The following is a 20,704-nucleotide window of genomic DNA, read 5'->3' on the forward strand; positions in this document are numbered from 1 at the left end:
CTCTAATGAACTTGGAACCATAAGGAAACACCTTGAGCACAGATGCCAATTATCGGTGCTCCAGTGATGATGCACTCACAGGAAAAAAAAAAAAAAAAGTGAGTGCTGAGCAGCCACCAGCTGTTTCCTCCCAGCTCTTCCCCCTCCCTTCTGCCCACTGTAATCAGCTGTTTCACGGCATGCAAGGGGCCGGAGTAAGGAGTGTACACTCAGGAAAAGAGAAAGGTCAGGAAGAAGCTGGGCAAAGTTGGGATCTTTGCGGAAAGGGTGCAGTGTGGGTAGGGGCTTGGATCAGAGCCGAGGGTCGAGACCCCACAGGCACATTGCAAAGTTGGCGCCTGTCCCCTCCGGGTGGGGTCTGAAGGACTGCTCCTGCCAGAACCCATGTTAGGGTCAGGGTGATCTCTGATATGCTTATTAGCATGTGCCTAGGTTTTGCTGATTTTAATGTGTTTTCTTTGTACAGGTTGTGACTCCCTAAACCAGAACACTCTGGTCCATCATTATCTGTGGTCCAGCAGGACCATGGATGTTCCTGGACCATACAGCCTAGGAAGAGAGAGGTCTGAAGGCAGGGCAGGAGTGCAGTTGGGGGGCGGGGGGGAAGGAGGTGGCAACTCAGCCAGGAATCTCTTAGGGGGAGTGAGCAGTATGGCTAGGGGTTCCAGCCCAGCTGTGGCCAGAGAGCTCTGGTAGTGGGGGCCAGGGAGCTCCAGCTCCATTCTGGTCCCAGTGGCCAGGGAGCTCCAGTCCCAGTGGCAGTCAGGGAGCTCTCTGCACAGCCCTAGCTGTGGATCTCAGGCCCTAACTACCTCCAGACCTCCACAACAAGCACTGGGGCCGAGCTCCCTGGCTGCCACTGGGACTGGAACTCCCCAGCCACTGGAGCCAGAATGGGGCTGGAGCTCTGCAGCAGCTAGGAAGCTCTGGACCCGGCCATCCAGCCCTGGCTGTGGAGCTTCAGCCCAGGCAACAGCCAGGGAACTCTGGCCCTGGTCACAGAGCTCTGGCCCCAATGGCAGTTAGAGAGCCCCGGGGGGCCTGGGGAAGCACGAGGACCAGGCTCAAGCCCTAGCCCAGAGAAAGCAGGGCAGCATGAGCCACTAGAGGAGGGCCCTCCCCTTGTCCAGCAAATCCCCTCAATTTGGGACCAATCCGGTCTAAAGGGTGTCAGGCCAGAGAGGCCTAACCTGTAGTGCTTTTTACCTTCTGAATAAAATAGACTTGCACAAGAAGTGACAAGTGATACCTTACTTTGTTATTAGAGTCTGAAGAGAAAGTAAGCAGGCCTACTTAGGCAGAGTCTCTTGCTAAGATATCACAACCAAGGGTCTGGACAGCCTGGAAGTATCCTGGTCTAAAGGGAATGAGGCATGTCTCCACTCAAGAGAGGTGATGGTTAGGGCACCTGAAGCCTAGCATGGGTGCCCTTGTTAGACCATAACGGAGGAATACAGATGCAGAAAGGTATTTTTTCTAACTTCACCCTCTGAAAACTCACTGTGAGATCTGAAAGTCAGACTGAGTTCTTCCTTTCTCACAATAGCACCAATGATTAAAGATTCTGAGGACAAAATTATTTCTTCAGTTATTCCTCTTCACAGGTTACCACAAGTAGAACTGATTAAAATCTAGTAAACAATGTGGTTTATTATAAATAAAAAGGAATAGACTCCAGCTTAGTCTTCTGTAGTTGTCTTATCTCTATAGGGCTAACAGTGTGAAAAGCAGCAAAAGTTAAGAAATACAGATGTGTGGGGTAAGAAGATACCACTTTTTGCAAAGTGACTTTTCCAAGTAGACTCACACTTTATTTGCTCCCTGTCCCACAGCTTGGCAGGGGAGCACAGTTCCAGAGCCAAGTTTTTACTAGGGAACCTAAAAATAAAACCCTTGTGTGATTTTAGATTTTCTGGAGAATGATTTCAGATCTGCAAGTTATTATAAAGATAATGATTATGGCATATTACTAACAATTTAGACAACTGCCGTGAGAGCTGGGACCACCAGCGCCCATGCGGGACCCAGGAGCAGGTGGGCTGGAGTAGACTCTGCCTGCAGTAGGAACCACTCTAGTCCAAATTCAGCGGTCAGGTGAGCCATTCCAGTCCCATTGTAGCAGCCCCCCACATACACACCGTTTTAAATCGGTTAAATGGTTAAACTCAGTGTCAGCATTGTGTTTACCAGTTTAACCCATTAAATAGGATTTTTCATCCGTAGACTGGATGGGTGGGTGGAAACAGGTGCTGCAAAGTCGAAAGAGGAGCAAGGGAGTCAGAAAAAGCATGTTTTATGAAATATCAAAAATATGTATCACAGCACCAGACAAATGTACCCAATAATAATAATACAGTAAAACTCCATTAGTCCGGCATCCAATGCTCCGGGACTCCTGATGGTCCAGCACCATCAGGAACCCGGAAGTGCTGGGGCAGCTGGACAGGCTTCCTGCATTCAGCTGCTGCTGAAACTGACCAGCAGCTGAATCGGGGAAGCCGGGAGCAGAGCATCTGGGGTGCTGCCGGGTTGGTCCCACAGCGCCGAGGGGCGGCGCGACGGGACCAACCCGGCAGCACCCCAGCTGCTTTGCCTCAGGCGTCGGGATTCAGCCACTGCTGAAACTGACCAGCAGCGTCAGTTTCACCAGCAGGCTGAATCCAGACGCCTAGGGCAAAGCAGCTGGGTGGCTGCTTGGTTGGTCCCGTAGCGCCGCCCCACGGCGCTGCGGGACCAACCCGGCAGCACCCCAGCTGCTCTATTGCAGGCATCCCCGATTCAGCTGCTGCTGAAACTGACCAGCAGCGGCTCAATCAGGGACGCCTGGGGCAGAGCTGGACTATCGTAAGGGGGGGGCTATGAGGGGTCTGGGGTGGCATCCCCTCCCACCCCACTCCAGACCCCTCATAGCCCCCCCTTCTGATAGTCCGGCATATGAGATAATCCGGCACCCCCTGGGTCCTAAAGGTGCCGGATTATCGGAAGTTTACTGTATGTTAAATACTTGTGATATTGTAACAGAAAAACAAAATAATAAGAATAGGGAAGAAGTACTTTTTATCTAATGCAAAATTTAAGAAGGAAATATGGGGTCATGAGCTAGTAAAATGGGAAAATACATGTACTAAAATCCTACTCATTCTCAGTACTTATTCACCTCTCTCAAAACAGACTTCAGGTATTGCAAACAGAAAATAGCTAACCTCACCAAAATATTTTAAAAAAAAGTTTTCCCTTTTGTAAAAAAGAATCTAAGTTGCAGATTTTATTCTCTTGCTTAGATTCCTTTATTTCAGTTATTCTGTTACCTTTACTTTCATATATGTTCATGCATTTCTTTTTTGCCATTTGCTAGTGAAGAGATTCCTCAAATTCACTAAAATTGCTATCATATCATCTATTTCCATCGTTACGATCACCATCACACCATACCCAAAAAGATATATAGTTATTTCTATGTAAAAATTAAACTTGGTCAAGAAACAAGATTACTCTTCCTAAATATTGTTTCAGTGTCCACTAAGTCTGCCATATATTTGCTGTTCTGACAACCACTTTAGCATCATGATACAGACTGGACAAAGTTTATATCAAACTATGTAAGATTAGTGAGTAAGTTTAAATCAAATGAAGACACACACATTTCTAACACAGTATCAGACAGAACACAATATTTTGCACACTTGGGGTGTGTCTAGCCTACAGAGTTTTGTTGACAAAAGTGGACTTTTGTCGACAAAACTATACCTGCGTCTACACTACCGCTGAGTTCTGTCGACATAACGTCGACAGAACTCAGCAGTTTTGTCGACGCTGGTAAACCTCATTTTATGAGGCATAATGCCTTTTGTTGACAGAGTTCTGTCAACAGAAGGTGTTATTGCATCTAGGGTTGTGTCTAGACTACAGGGTTTTGTCGACAAGGCAGCTTGCTTTGTCGACAGAACTGAATGTAGTCTAGATGCTCTTTGTCGACAGAAGCTTTGTCGACAGTATCTGTCGACAAAACTTCTGTCGACAAAAGCCTGTAGTCTAGACGTACCCATTGTAAGATAAATCCAATCTCCCAAGGGGAGGGGAATTCTCAAAATATGTAAAGCGTGAAGAGCTAGTTCCTATGCCAGTGTCCTCTCCCACCAGCTTACAGGAGCACAGTTAGGAGAAGTGAGCAGACGGTAAAGTCACAGGAGGAGGGCCCATAGCAGGTTGTTCTATGCTGTTGTACATATGGGTTGGTGCCACCTGAGAATCAGGGAGGTGTAGCCAACTTCCTGATGGTGCCTCTTGTTTTAGGGTCTTCCCCGTACTTTATGAAAATATTAATCTGAATATGCATAACTGGAAGATGCTACATGCAAAATACTTCTTGTAAGGTATAATTTGAAAAATTATAATCTACTGAATGTGTATATTCTCTTCCGTTTGGGTGCATGTACTGTTCCTGTATTTGAAGTTCAAAATATGAAGTATAAACTTGATTTACTTCATTTACAAATTTAATTCTTATGCAAATGGTATGAACAAAGACATTAGCTGGCTGGCACACTATCTTCCCCGTCCTATGACTTAACCTAACAACCAAACAATGGAAGTGCTAATGGTTCTTATCATCTTCTTGTAACTATTTAGTCTTTAAGGTGCTACTAGACTATTTGTTGTTTTTTAAGTTTTTCCTGTTAGGGCAGGCATGTCCAAAGTCCGGCCCACGGGCCAATTGCGGCCCGTGTTCTGGTTTAATACGGCCCCACAGGTAATTTGGCAATATCTATCTTTTATGGCCCCCAACGAATCCATATGTATTGAGATGAATACATTGTAAAATCTCAGTTAATGTCAGTTGGTCTAAATCAGTTATAAATATATTTGTACACAACATATATACTTGGTGTTATGTTCCTGTTCATATTTTTTGAACTTAAAAGTTGACAGACAACCTTTATTACCAATAATATGTAATGTACTTTACAATGTTCCTGACATATATTTCAGCTTCCTGGATTTTTTTTTTCATGTGGCCTTCAGATATGAAAGGCAGAGTGATTTAACACCTGTTTAGATTTGTCATCCATGTGACGAAATGAAAAGTATGCCGTTTGCAATAAACTTTGCATAAAATAGTTAATTTGCATTTAATTTTAATGGTTCAAAGAATGTCAGGCAAAACGGTCGGCCCTCACGCATGTTCACTTCATCAAATCTGGCCCTCTTTGAAAAAAGTTTGGACACCCCTGTGTTAGGGTATGTCTATACTTGCAGCCTATTTCAGAATAGGGCTGCAAATGCAGGCATTCAGAATTGCAAATCAAGCCTGAGATTTAAATATCCCGTGCTTGATTTGCATCTTCCCAGCCGGACGCCACTTTTTTGAAATTTACAAGCCTGGAATAACTGCCTGCGTCTACACGTGGCAGTGAAACAGGCGTTTGAAATAAAGCCCTATTTCGAACTACCTGTTATTCCTCCTGCAATGAGGTTTAACAGGTAGTTCGAAATAGGGCTTTATTTCCAACGCCCGTTTTACTACCGCATGTAGATGAAGGCAGTTATTCCAGGCTTGTAAATTTCAAAAGAGTGGCACCCGGCCGGGAAGACGCAAATCAAGCACAGGATATTTAAATCCCGGGCTTGATTTGCAATTCCGAATGCCTACATTTGCAGCCCTATTCCGAAATAGGCTGCAAGTGTAGACATATGCTTACAGACTAACTTGGCTACCCCTCTGAAGCTTATCTACTCACTGTTTCTCTTTCTTCTTCCTCCCCTCCTTTTCTTTCTCTTTTTTCTTTTCTCTTCCACCTTCCCCCCACCCCTTCCCTTATTTATTCTTGGATCTTGACTTCTAACACTCCAGTTATCTGATGAAGTGGGCTGTGCCCACCAAAGCTCATGATATCATCTACATGTTTTGTTAATCTTAAAGGTGCTACTAACTAGTCTATTTGTTGTTTAAGTTTTTACTAATCTAGACATGCTAAGTGAGGACCATTAAAGGTATTTTCAGAAACTTGATGGCTCATAGATACGAACAATAATCTGTAAATGGGTTTGTTTATCCTATAAAAGAGCCAGCAGGAGGAGCTCAGAATCCCCACAAGGACATGTGATCATGTCACCAGATGCTGGAATCCATCTTGAATTTTGTACTTTTCCACACATGTGTGAGAAAATCGAACAAGACTTCTCGCTCTACGGAAATACTATATAAAGTGCAGGAAGTAAACAATGACGGTCTTTCAGCAAGCTTTACAGTTTGCTTCATTACCTCCAAGAGGATACATGAAAACACCTGAAAATAACAGGGGTGGAAGAGAACTTATAAGTTTTGTTTTATTTTGTTTAGTAACCTACATTGTTCTCTCTACTTCTCTTATGATTACTTAAATCCAACCTTTTATAGTTAATAAAATCAATTTTGTTTATTAATAAATCTAGTATTACTGGGGAAGACAATTGTGCATCTCTCTTTTTCACTGATAAAGGGCACAAACATTTTATGAGTGTGTTCTGTATAAAACTTTATTTAGAACAACACAGATTTATCAGGGGCTCTGGTCTAATTGGAGCTGCACACTTAGGTACTATGGCAAGTCTCCTTTGACTGAGATTTCCCAAAGCTGAGTTGATCTTAGGGTCCGTCTTACTCCGCTATGGGTTGTAACTCCAACTCTGTGCCATTGCTGGAGGAGACCTGATGGCCTGGCTCAGCAGGACGGGGGGAGGGGGAGGAGGCTGTTCCAAAGAGCAGGTAAGCCGGCTCAGTGGTATTTCAACACATCAAGTGAGTGTCTCAAGGGGATTTCTGTTTAGTCACATCCTTAATCTTCTTTCCTCCTTTGTCACAATAAGCTTGGAACAAGAGACAGAATTTCACCAATGGTCTGGAAAACGACTTTTTTTAAAAATGGCCCTTTACAACAACAAGTGGAGCATACTGAGAAAATATACTGCCTGAGTACAGCCAGAAAAAATGTAAAATGGCTGTCTACTCTGGGATAGACATTTATAGATTTAGTAAAGAATAAGATAAGAGTTTATCATCTGAAATTTCAAAACGTTTTCTGTGTGAACAGTATGTGGGTTATTTCTAAATCCCAGCTGGTGAGGTTGGAAAAACAAAAAAATATTTCTACTGTAAACTGATTCAACTGTCTCTACAGGCTGTAAATAATTCAGGTTTCTGGAAATTTTGAGTAGGAATAGTTTTTCTGTTTAGAAACTGAACTATTTTACAAAACAGTCTAGGGTGAACTATAAATAATTAAAGTTTATAGTACTATAAATTAAACAAGCTGTCATTGTTTAAATTTCCATGTATGGTAGATGCATTACCAAACCAAACCACCACTGGGATCATTATTAATCTAACTGCAGAAATTCAGGAGTTACATCTATAGAACCCACACAAACCATAGGTGATAAAAGACCACCCAAGAAATGAACTCCCAATATCCCTAGCAGTACTTAAGCAGTAGTTCCCAAAAGGGCTAGAAAGAATAGTTGTGGTTTGTTGGACAGTTCTAAGCTTTTCCATAACTAGCATCACAAACAAGACCTAATCCAGTGATTTAGACAGAGGATCTTTGACACGATTTGTCAAAATGGTTTTCTATGCAGTAATAGCATGACTTCAATAAACACTTCTGTCCTTTTACTCCATCATTACTCCATTCACCACCACAAGAAAAGATACTCAATGAAATAAAAAATAATTACTAGATAGCTATGTATTTGATCTTCAAATTCTGCTACTACTGTTATGTCATGTACCCTAGTTCTAGAAATCGCTAATTATTGAGCATCTCCAAAGCGGGGTGAGGGAGAAAACTACTCACAAAGTTTTTAGCAGAAAGTGAAATCTGATGACATCTTACCCATGTGCAATGATTGAGCCCTTTGCTAAAGCTTAAAATGGATTTCCTGAAACCAGCTCCAATGGAATGTTTTAGAAACCCCAGTAAAAAAAATTAGCCGCAAGAATGTAACAGTACCCACAATAGTTTTCTCATAACATCCGGTGCTATAACAAAAATTGAGATCCACAAAATTTAGTGAGCTACTGATAACTAAAAATAGATTTATTCTCTCTTTCACTTAGGGTATTATTAGGCTGCATTGGTGTCCCCTGGAAAGGTGGCCACTTGTGTAAATTGTAAAAAAGTATGGGAAATTGGAGTAAGGTATTATGCAACTTCTAAAAATAATCCAAACACTACACTTGAGAAAGTTTCAGGTAAAATCCTATTTTCTACTCTTGTGACATTGAATTTAGCAAATGTATGTGTATTAGTAAGTTGGGAAATTCTGTTTGGAGCTGGTGATCTTTATGAGAAAGGGAAGAAAGCTGAGCTCTGAACTTATGCTGGGTCTCCATTACTTGTGCATAAACAGATATGGTATTATCTCCACTATGGAAAAGACATACATTATAATGTTCCCTTTAAACAACATTCCTTATATTCACAATATAGTACAGAGAATACTAAGGAGGAGGGAAATTTGATGGAAAGTTCAATTGATGTGTTATTTTAATGGCCAGTCTATCGGGAAAAATCTATATATAATGTTGACTGTTTATCTTTCACAGATTACAGACTTGTTCCCATAAAGGATTTTGAACTCTCCTGCAAGTTCTCATGGAAGTTAGTAAGAATTCAGAGCTCTAAGTTAGCACTGTATACCTTGCAGAAACAATTCCTAACTGAACAATATAAAAACAGTATCACGTGTACTCAACAAGGTACAACGATAATTGACTAATTTTGTAAGAGATGCAGGCATGCTTACATAACTGTATTTCAGGCAGAATATTATTTTTATAGCAAAAATAAATAGTAAGTAAAAGAAACTTTAAAAAAATCAGTTTTCATTAAAATAAGTAGCTTAAAACCCCCTACAGTGCTTACTATGAAAGTATTTTCTAGGATAACCACAAGGTGATGCTATTGCACTTCCTACTGAATGTATGTTTCTTAGTTGTAAGGCAACTAGCATTCCAAGCATGCTACAGTGTGGGTCTCCCTAGTATGTTAGAAAACATACTACAGGCAGTCCCCGGGTTACATGGATCCGACTTACATCAGATCCCTACTTACAAACGGGGTGAGGCAACCCCGCACTAGCTGCTTCCCCCCAGCAGACCAAGGAGACGCAAAGCTAGCGCCCCTCCCCAGCAGACCAGGGAGACGCAGAGCGGCTTTTCTCAGCAGACACCTCATCTTGAGAATAAAGGACTGAGGGAAGTGAGGTGTGGGAGAATAAAACTGAGCTCTGGAGAAATGTTTGGCTAGAGTTTCCCCTACAATATGTACCAGTTCCGACTTACATACAAATTCAACTTAAGAACAAACCTACAGTCCCTATCTTGTACGTAACCCGGGGACTGCCTGTATTCTCCTTCTGTCTCCTAGGCTATGTCTAGACTGCAGGCTTCTTTCGAAAGAGGCTCTTTCGAAAGCATCTTTCGAAAGAGCCTCTTTCAAAAGATCGCGTCTAGACTGCAGGCGGATCTTTCGAAAGAGAAATCCGCTTTTTCGAAAGAGAGCACCCAGCGAGTCTGGATGCTCTCTTTCGAAGACGGCCTCTTTACATTGAAGAACGCCTTCTTTCGAAAGAGGGACTTTCGAAAGAAGGCGTTCTTCCTCGTAAATTGAGGTTTACCGCCATCGAAAGAAAAGCCGCGTTCTTTCGAAATAATTTCGAAAGAACGCGGCTTGAGTCTGGACGCAGGGGAAGTTTTTTCGGGAAAAGGCTACTTTTCCCGAAAAACCCCCTGAGTCTGGACACGGCCCTAGAGACACACTCCAATAGTTTAAGCTGGAATCATTTCTATATACTGTACTATGATGGATGTTAACTCCAAACCTGTCTTCGAGAGTTTATGTTCCTCTAGCTTTCAATATACAGGTTAAGACTCACATTTTTAAAAAGAACCTCAACTTTTCCAACAATTTCACAAATATAACTATGAGTACACAACTAAAGGTCGACATTTTAACCTGAAAGTAGCCACAAGTACCCAATGTCAGAGTCTCTAGCAAACTTTTGTAGTCAATTTCCCTGATTTTGGATGCTTCCTGATTTTTTTTTCCTTATTCATTAAATCCAACTATCAAACAAAGTAGAATTTAAAACTAAACCACAGATACCAATGGTGGTCAAATAATGACCAAGACAGTCAATATATATTTAATAAAATCCACATCTGCATGGTATCTTAGGAAGAATAGGAAGCCCATGAGGGAAAATGCATATTCTAATCACAGAAGAGGAATAATATGGTGAGAATACAGTCACCCTGTGAGTAGAAGAATCTACTGCTGCTAGTGGGTAAAGACAAAGAAGCATTTAGCAGTGATTCCACCTCACAGTTATTCTAGAAAGGAGGAACTATCCTCGCTCGAGTTGATCAGCAACTCTACTTCCTTGGCTTCTATACATTTGATATGGGGGACACCCTATTTCAAGCAGCCGTGTATCTTAATTCCATCATATCCCTTTCAACTAACTGGACAACAATTACAGATGGTCTGTTCAGAGTTCATCTCCTCCCTCTCCAAATCAGGCTTTTGCACCTTGCACTGGACTGCAATTGCCATTACTATAGTTTCTAATGACCTCTCCTCCTAGCCAAAGCTTAGAACCAATACTCTATCCACATCCTTCTTGACTTGTCAGCCCCCTCTAGCACAGTCAACCTCAGTCCTCTTGAAATCTTGTCGTGTCTTCACGTCCATAACTCTGACCTGTTCTGATTCTCTTTCACCTCTCTAATCATTCCTTCTGCATATCCTGTGGAGGTTCCTCCTGATCTGCCTTCATCTATCTGGGTGGAAGGGGTCCACAGGGCTCTGCTCCTGGCCCCTTTCTCTTTTCCATCTACAATTTAGGGCAATAGTGGATAGCCTGTGGCCCAACGGCGTGCCACATGTGGCCCACAAGACATTTTGTTTACTGTTGCTCAAGCACATGGTTGCCAGATTCTGCTGATTTTCATCCATGGAGATTTTTTTCCTGCCAGTATTACAAAAGTGACATGCACTTAAAACAAGGGCACGCGAAGTGAGCTGAATGCTGATTGCACACAGCATTGTGAGAGCACGAGTTCCCTCTGTGTCCAATCAAAATGCTGCTATGGTTCAATTGGCACACCCCGCAAAATTGAGTACACAAATGCAGATAGCAAAATTACCTTATGCTAGGAGACCATCTTAGTACGACAATCTTGCAGTCTAGTAAGATGAAGGGGATCCACACATGTTGCCCAATCACTAGCCAAGGTTGCCCTGGTTGATTTAGGGCAATCTCAACCACAAACACAAATGTAACCGCTTCAGAGGGTAGCCGAGTTAATCTGTAAGTGGAAAAACTTAAAAAACAACGAATAGTCTAACAGCACCATAAAGACTAACAAACATGTAGATGGTATCATGAGCTTTCGTGGGCACAACCCACCTCTTCAGATGCCTGGAATATTAAAAATCCAGATCGAAGAGTAAATAAGGGAAGGCGAGGGGGGGGAGGTGGGAGGAGCGAGGGTGAGGGAGGGGAGAGAAGGGGAAGCAAAAAAAAATAGTCAATTAGATTTTTCATGTTACAAGAAGCTGATAATTTTCACCTCTATAAGTACCCACTGTTTGGTTGGTTAAGTCATTAGGATATGGAAGGTAGTGCGAGCCAGCCAATGTCTTTATTCTTTCCTCTCAGAGAGGACTTGGACTTTTAATATTCCAGTCATCTGAAGAAGTGGGTTGTGCCCACAAAAGCTCTTGATAACATCTACATGTTTTGTTAGTCTTTAAGGTACTGCTAGACCATTCGTTGTTTTTTAAGTTTTTACATATTTAACTATCATCTCTATGCTGATGATTTACAGAGCTACCACTCTACTCCAGACCTCCTATACAAACTAAAACCCAAGACTGTTTCTCTCTGACATCAATTTGTCGATCTCTAACAACGAGCTCATCAAGCTCTGCACAACTGAAAAAAGTTTGTAATCTCTTCCCTGCTGCTTTCTTTCTAAATAATTGTGGACGAAACCATCCAGCCGGTCACTCATAACCACAACCTGGGCGTTATCTTTGGTTCAGACCTCTCTCAAGATTTTCACATTTAGGCTGTGTCTAAATCTTGCTGATTCTGTTGCTAAGCAGAGATCGGGTCCATGCACCTATCAAGGAAGGGGAAGACCATATTTGAATATAATTGGCTAATCTAGTGAGGAGAGCTTTAAACTAGGTTTGAAGTGGACAGGGGACCAAAAACCACAAGTAAATGAATAACAGAAGAACATGAAATGATAGTAAATAAGCACCATTGTGACATAGTTAGTATCACAAGCTTGGTGGGGTGATGAACATTACTGGAATATTGATACAGAAGTGTACAACTTGCTCAGGAGGACAGAGAGGGAAAATAGGAAATGTTGCCTTATCTATTAAAAATGTGTAAACCTGAACTGAAATTAAAATGGAAATAAGAGACAGACTTGATGAGAATCTCTGGGTAGGAATAAAAGGAGTAAAAAGGCCAAGGATGTTGTCATGGTAGAAGTCTACTAAAGATCCCCTAACCAGGAAGAACAAGTGGATGAGGCTTTTTTTAAACTAACAAAAACATCCAAAACACAGGATGAGGTGATGATGGAGTACTTCAATTATCCAGACATCAGTTGGGAAAAGAACAAAGCAGGGCACAGATTATCCAGCAAGTTCTTGGAATGTATTGAAGACTTTTTACGTTTCAGAAAGTAGAAAAAGCAAGAAGGGGAGAGCCTGTTCTAGATTTGATTTTGACCAAAAGAGAAGACAGAAGGGATACAATAATTTTTAAGTACATAAACGTTGGGGGTGGGGAGAGGAATGGTTCTTCTTAACCTCTGAGGATAGAACATGAAGCAGTGGGCTTAAATTAAAGTAAGGGAGGTTTAGGTTGGACATTAGGAAAAGCTTCCTGTCAGGGTGGTTAAGCACTAGAATAAATTCCCTAGGAAGGTTATGGAATCTTCATCATTGGACATTTTTAAGAGCAGGTTACACAAACATCTGTCAAGGATGTTCTAAATATTCCTTAGTCCTGACATGAGTGCAGGGAACTGGACTAGATGACCTCTTGAGGTCCCTTCCAGTCCTATAATTCTATAACACCGCTAAGACCTGGCCTTTCGTATCCATCCATACAGCTAAAACTCTCCCATCCATTCTTTTCATTTTGTGCCTTGATTCCTGTTACTTCCTTCTCACTGACCTTGCCAAATGCAATCATATTCTGCTCAGATACATTCAGAATTCTGCTGCAAAAGTCACTCTTCTAGTCTATTGCTTTACCCACAAACTTCCTCTCCCTGCGTGCCTCAGTTGGCTTCCCCGTCTCTATCACAATGAGCATAAGTTGCTTTTCTTCACTTTCAAGAATCTTCAAGGCCTATCACCTCCCTACCTATCATCTCTTAATCATTACTGAGGTGTTAACTGCCACCTCCAATCAGTCCAGGACGCCAGCCTTTTGCTGCCCACTTATGTTTTCAAACAGGTACTTTTGTGCTTTCTCCTAGACTGCTTTTTCACAGTTGGAAGGTATTCCCATAAACATTCACAAAGCTACTTCATACTTCTCCTGCACATTCCTCCCTAGTAATCGCCTTTGCCATGAGGTCTACAAAAGAAATGTCAATTGAGCCATTGGTGCGCCAATACCACTGCCTGTATGCTGACAAATATAATTCCATTGTCTCTTTTACTCACCAATCTCCAAATGTTGTCTCTTGTTTTCTACCTAGCTTGAGAAATGGACTGTTTTGTTCTGTGTTTATACAGCAACTAATGTAATAAGGTCCTGTCACAGCAGTATCTCCTATTGGCTGTCATGGGGATTAGCTCTACCAGCCAGCAAATGCTCTTCTGGTGGTGCCTCTCCTGTCACTGTCTCTGCCTGCAGACCTGCCTCAGTGCAAATACCACAGTATCCTTTTTGTGATTTGGCGCTCCAGCCAACCCATCATCCATATTTTCCCCTTCCAGGGACCCTGCAGATAGCAACCTCTTGCTGCATCTCCTTTACTCCCTTCGACGCTGCTTCATTTCTTTAAGCCATTCTTCCACAGTCCCAACACCACCTTCTCCCTTTTCTCAGGGTTTTCAGCCAGCAAATCCAAGCAGCCATCCAGGAGCTCCCTCGTGAACCTTTGGTCCCTGCCACAACTGTTCTGTCCCAGGTACAACTGACTCCTGCTCTGCTGTGCAGATCCTTTTGCACTATCTCCACTGTTCCCTGATTGGTTGCTCTATGCAGCCTCTCTCCAAATGGTTACTTCCTGTGCAGCCTTAAGACCTTTGGGCTCTTTTTCTGAAACAGGGTATGGAAGGCCCGCAAAGCCTCCATTAACCCTTGCGATCCTGTGTGGGGTTAACAACTCATCATAAGTTGTCCATTGCTAGCTTCAATGCTATTACTGTAACAATATGCTTTTTCTGTAGCCAGATTGGAAGGCCTAAACTAAAGCCTTCCTCTGCAGCCAGACTGAAGAGCACAGCCATTAGCTGTAAAGCCTGAAGTCATATACTCACATTCCATCTAAATTGCATTAAAACAGTGTCACACTAGGCTGTGAGAAGGGGATCCTGTCCTAATGGTCCCCACTGTCACCAGATAAGAAACAGATATCAAGATGGGTAAAGAAAACTTAACAGCATTTTGTCTGGCAAGAAACTGCTTATCAATAGTCAAGCTTGTGGAATCCTCAGTCTATGATTATTGTCCTCACTTTCCCATTGTTTATATGTGTGATCTCTGTCTGGTTTGTAAAGGTTTCTGTCTGCTGTATAATTAATTTTGCTAGGTGTAAACCAAGGTGGTAGGTAATTCTGTTACTGTATGTTATGATTGGTTAGTAAAATCATACTAAAATAATTGGTTATGGTATAGCTAAGCAGGACTCAGATTTCACTATATAAACTTGGGTCCAAGGAGACTGGCTAGAGGAGCAAAAGGGAGGGAGGGAGGGAGAGGGAGAAGGAGAGGGAGAGAAAGAAACTCACCTCCAAGACACAGCCTAAGACCAGAGCTGCCAAGATTCTTCTGCATGACTGTGACATGCAGCAGGTAAGATCCAGAGAGACTGACCCTGCCTGGCCAATAGCAGAAGTCTGCCTGCCTGTATCAGCATTGGTGAGCATGCATGACACTGTGTGCTTAGCATGTATATTCTGCTTGCTTGGGAATGGTCAATAAATAGAGAGTAAGAATATTACTCTGTGACTCTCTTTCAGTTGCAAAAGACCCTGCAAACCCGCAGGAAGTTCCACCCTGAGCCCTAGGAATTGGGTACGGATAGGTGTGTAAATTAACAGGGCTGCACCTTGAGCCCTAGGAATTGCGTAAAGGCATGTGCCCCTAAAGTGTGGGAGGAATAGAGAAATTTGTGCAGGTAATACTACTACATTCACTACTAAAGGGCTGTCCATAAATTGCATAATACAATCAATGGCAGGTGTGCCCTTAATTGTGTGTATTTGCTTCAGTGTTAGAAAGTGTTATAAAAGAGACAGGAGGGGGGAAGATTCTGAAAAAATCACCAAACAATTTTATGTAATTTATGGACATATACACTGCACACAGCACCAGCATACTTCTTGATTTCTGCTGATTGTTTCATCAGCACTGCACCATTTGAAGGTCCCTACCTTCAAAAGTAAAAGTAAAGGTAATTGTGAGACTCAAAATACAAGATTCTTCCTACTCTATCCTCTATAGACTGCCCCTGAAAGCACAACAAAGATCTGACCCAGGATATAAATTTAAACCATTTCGAGTTAGAAGAGTTGGTGGGGGGTAAATTTAAAAAAAAAAAATCTCACATGTACTTGAGGACTTAGATACAAAGGGTGGTTCAATAGCCATGTTACACAGAAGAAGATTCTAAATTTTTAATAGAGGTAGAGTAACTAAAGTTTCACGTCATCCAGCATTGTCTAACAGAACTTGTTGAACGACAACAGTTCTATTTATCATCTGATACAAATATGTAATATAATGTGCAACTAAATATCACTTATGATAACTAGAGCTGTCATGGGATTAAAAAAATTAATCGAGATTAATTGTGTGTGCTGCCCCTTTAAAACACCGCCGCAGTGTTTCAAAGGGGCAGCGCTATACAAGCCTGGGATCACCTGGAGTCCCTACCTGACCCCGGGCTCCATGCAGCACTGGCCCTTTGAAGTGCTGCAGCAGCGCTTCAAAGGGGCAGCGCATTAGGAGCCTGGTATCAGCTGGGGACTCCAGATGATTCACGGCTCCATGTTGCAAAGCCCCTTTGAAGTGCCACTCCAGTGCTTCAAAGGGGTTTGCAACTCAGAACCGGGGATCAGATGGGGGCTCCAGCTGATTCCCGGGTCCTCTTGCGCAGAGGGGCACTTCAAAGGGGCAGTGCAGCATTAACACCTGCAATTAACATGTTAAAGGATTAATGCCTTAATCCTGCCCTGCATTAATCGTAGGCATTAACCGAGGTCAATTGAGAGTCCTAATCACAACTAAAGCCCCAAAAATATGGGTCTGAATGTTCAGAGGATCAGAGATTAACATGACATGACTAACTTTTCACTACTAACTTAACTGATTTTTATTCAGCTCACTTTTTTCACTAGTGATCAAGACTTATCTGACAACACGTCAGTGACCTATGCAACATAACTGTAGTGTCAGAGACAATGTCTACTTCAAGGGCAGTCACACGACTGGCATGCTTATTTCCAGTCCAAAAAGACTGGCCTGGGTTTAAATGGGACATGAAAAACAAATTACCTTCTCTCTAAAAGGGAAAAATTGACTGTAATGAACTTGTGGATTTTCCCCTCCACAGAAGAAAGGTACTTTAAAAAAAAAAAAAAAGCTACTGCTGCCTACTCGTTACTTGTTCTGTGGATAAATAGTGGACTGCAATCTTCAGGGATCAAATAGGATAACATGTTTCAAGAAGACAATTTTTTAAAATTAAAAACGCCTTTAAAGCTATAAAATGACCTCCTTATTAACAGAATAAATTAAGTGGTGATATTATGCATGGCTTATTCTAAAGGCATAATGGGCAATTTTTAAGTAGTGTTGTACTCTAATTAAAATACCTGTAACATAAACTGGAACTCTCTTCTTTCTGCTTCACACTGCTCTAACTGAAACCTGAACTCCTTTACTGCTGTCTCCCTGATTTGTGATTCCATCATATTCATCTGCTCCTTGTGATGCTCCAGAGTCTCCTTGATGGAGATAGTTTTGTTTTATTATTGAAAACTCATAAGAAGTTACAAAATCCTTTTAAAAACTGTTACATATATCAAATTTACTATGACTCTAGAGCAGTGGCTCCCAACTTGTGGTCCGCAGATTCCTGGTGGTCCGTGATGGTACTGCAGAGGTTCCATGGGAAGTGTAAAAATTAGGATCAGGCCCATTACCATGAGCCTGATACTTACTTTTCTTTTCCTTTTCTTTTTTTTCCCCTCCCAGGAAGGATGGGCCATACAATTTTAATAGATTGAAGAGGGGCCCGTATGTTCAAAAAGGTTGGGAACCACTGCTCTAGATAACTATTTAACCCTTGCTGTCTAGCCTTAAGACATGTAGACTTTGAATGAAAGTGTATTTAAAAATTCATTTCTATGACTAGTGTCCTAGTAGTTTTTCAAAGATTTGGATTTAGCTTCTAGGCGACCTTTTCAAACCAAAGAGCCAAACTACATCAAAATTCAAAACAAGTGGTCAACAAAGAGCCAGTACAGGCAGTCCCCGGGTTACGTACAAGATAGGGACTGTAGGTTTGTTCTTAAGTTGAATCTGTATGTAAGTCGGAACTGATCAGTTTCAACAGCGGCTGAATCTGGACGCCAGTTCTGACTTACATACAGATTCAACTTAAGAACCCCAGGCATCCCCAAGTCAGCTGCTGCTGAAACTGATCAGCGGCTGATTCCAGGAAGCCCGGGGCAGGGCTTCCTGTAGTCAGCCACTGGTCAGTTTCAGCAGCAGCTGACTTGGGGACGCCTGGGGCAGAGCAGCTGGGGTGCTGCTGGGTTGGTCGAGTAGCGCCGCCGCTCCTCGGGGCTACTGGACCAACCCAGCAGCACCCCAGCTGCTCTGCCCCAGGTGTCCTGATTCAGCCGCTGCTGAAACTGATCAGCAGCGGCTGAATCAGGACTCCTGGGGCAGAGCAGCTGGGGTGCTGCCGGGTTGGTCCAGTAGCGCCAAGGAGTGGTGCTGCGGGACCAACCGGCAGCGCCCCACCTGCTCTACCACAGGCCAGGGGCTTTACTCCACGTCTCCCTGGTCTGCTGGGGGGGGCCACTAGCTGCGCAAAGCCTCAGAGGCGCGGGACCCCTCCGCCTCCCCGGCTTTGCTCCGTGTGTCCCTGGTCTGCTGGAGATGGTCCCCAGCAGACCAGAGGCACCAGGAGCAAAGCGGCAGCGGCGGTGGGGTGCCGCGCCTCTGAGGCTTTGCTCTGGCAGACCAGGGACACCGGGGACCATCTCCAGCAGACCAGGGACACCGGGAGCAAAGCCGCAGCGGCGGCGGAGTCCCGCGCCTCTGAGCCTTCGCCAGAGCAAAGCCTCAGAGGCGCGGGACCCCTCCGCCTCCCCGGCTTTGCTCCAGGTGTCCCTGGTCTGCTGGAGACGGTCCCCAGCAGACCAGGGGCACCCGGAGCAGCTTTTCTCGCCCCGGAGGTCGAGGTGGCGGGACTGCTGCACTCTGGGCGGTCCCGCTGCCTGCGAGCTCCGGGGCGAGAAAGCCCCGTTCTTAAGTGCAGATCTGACGTAAGTCGGAGCCGCGTAACTCGGGGACTGCCTGTATAACAATACCCATTTGCATGACTGAAAATATACAACTTAATATTATTGATAATTGACATGATTAATAATAACATAAATGAAACATTGTACTCAATGACTTTATTTAATGAGATTTCTGCTGCTGCATGTTTTCACACATTTCTTTGAAGTTTACATCATAACTGGTCAAATTCAGCTTTAAACACACATTCAGGTGGTCTTCTGTCAGTCTTGAGCGCAAATTGCTTTTGATGTGATTCAAATGAGAGAAAGCCTGCTCACACATACAGGTGGACCCAAACATAGAAAGTAAGGCCAAGATGACATTCTGCACGGTGCTGTATGTGACAGGAAGTTCTTTCTTGCAGAATCTGATCATCATGCTCCAATTTCTTCACGTCGGCCCATTTGTGCAGCTGTGCCAATTCTGCACATTCTTGAGCAAGATATTCTAAATCAGAATTCAGCTTTATGAATTTTTCCACTCAGATATCCAGCACCTTGAAATCTGCTATTTCCACTTCCAAATCACTGACTGAGGGTATGTCTACACTACCCCCCTAGTTCGAACTAGGGGGGTAATGTATGCATACCGAACTTGCTAATGAAGCCCGGGATTTGAATTTCCCGGACTTCATTAGCATAAAGCCGGCGCCGCCATTTTTAAAAGCCGGCTAGTGCGAACCCCGTGCCGCGCGGCTACACGCGGCACGGACTAGATAGTTCGGATTAGGCTTCTAATCCGAACTATCTGTACGCCTCGTGGAACGAGGTGTACAGATAGTTCGGATTAGGAAGCCTAATCCGAACTATCTAGTCCGTGCCGCGTGTAGCCGCGCGGCACGGGGTTCGCACTAGCCGGCTTTTAAAAATGGCGGCGCCGGCTTTATGCTAATGAAGTCCGGGAAATTCAAATCCCGGGCTTCATTAGCAAGTTCGGTATGCATACATTACCCCCCTAGTTCGAACTAGGGGGGTAGTGTAGACATACCCTGAGATGCCTGGAATGACTGTCAAATCCAGTTCTTCAATGGATGCTTTAGGTGGAGGAATCATACAATTAAACAGAGCACTGTGTTTGCAAAAGACAAGAAAATGAGACTTGGATGCCTTCAGGAGCTCAGAAACAAACCTGGCAAGCTACTGCAAATTGAGACCATTACTTGGATTCTCTGATACAAGTCACAAAACACTTGCAATCTTTCAAAAAGCGCCAGTCAGACCATCTTGATATGTTTGATGAAGTCAGTCAATTTTGACTCAAATCTAAACACTGCCTGCTGCGGAGTCAGGACTGTATTTCCTTACCCTTATAGCTTAAGCATCAACTCATTCAAATGACCAGTAATGAATATGGGATAGTAAAACTTGAGCAGCCAGTCGCACAGTCTGAAAGCTTGGGGTATTTGTCATTTTTGGGTATCAAGGGTGTCAATCTCATTAATGCAGGCAGCAAAATGAGACAAAGTTTTGCCATGAGATAATGCACAGCAATGCTCACAAGTTATTAGATTGGGGTATTTGGAATCTACTTTCTCATAGCAGTGACTGAAATTGATGGAGATTAAGGGCTTGAGCAAGAATCCAATTGCCAGTGCGAACAACCAGTTCAGATCCACAAGATTGAGTGGATTTCATGAGTTCAGATCCACAAGATTGCACAAGAAGCTCCTCCTGATGCACAATGCAATGAAAGTTCAAAAGCAGCCAGTTCAGCTGTTCTGACAAGAGTAAAGAATACCCTGTATTTCCTGACCACGCTAGGTGCACTATACGCACAGACACCAGATTATCTAACTATCTTTTTCTTGTTTACAAAGTTCATTACAGTTTTAAGAATGTCTTTGCCCTTTGTTTGATTTCATTGGTAATATCTCAGTCAT

The 20,704-nt window shown here is 43.2% G+C and overlaps 1 protein-coding gene across 7 annotated transcripts in view; it reads right to left on the bottom strand.

Moving 5' to 3' along the window:
• The window catches only part of CCDC171 (coiled-coil domain containing 171), a 230,259-nt gene that overhangs the window by 184,884 nt on the left and 24,671 nt on the right, over positions 1 to 20,704 (bottom strand). For 5 of the 7 annotated variants that reach the window (XM_075931537.1, XM_075931539.1, XM_075931536.1 and 2 more), the window contains exon 6: positions 17,124 to 17,255. The exons of the other annotated variants lie outside the window; for them this stretch is intronic. In XM_075931537.1, the coding sequence (XP_075787652.1) occupies positions 17,124 to 17,255 (132 nt within the window). The remainder of the gene's footprint in view (positions 1 to 17,123; positions 17,256 to 20,704) is intronic. 7 annotated transcript variants of the gene reach the window in all.

This window comes from Pelodiscus sinensis, chromosome 6 (assembly GCF_049634645.1).
Source record: "Pelodiscus sinensis isolate JC-2024 chromosome 6, ASM4963464v1, whole genome shotgun sequence".
NCBI classification, from domain to species: domain Eukaryota; kingdom Metazoa; phylum Chordata; order Testudines; family Trionychidae; genus Pelodiscus; species Pelodiscus sinensis.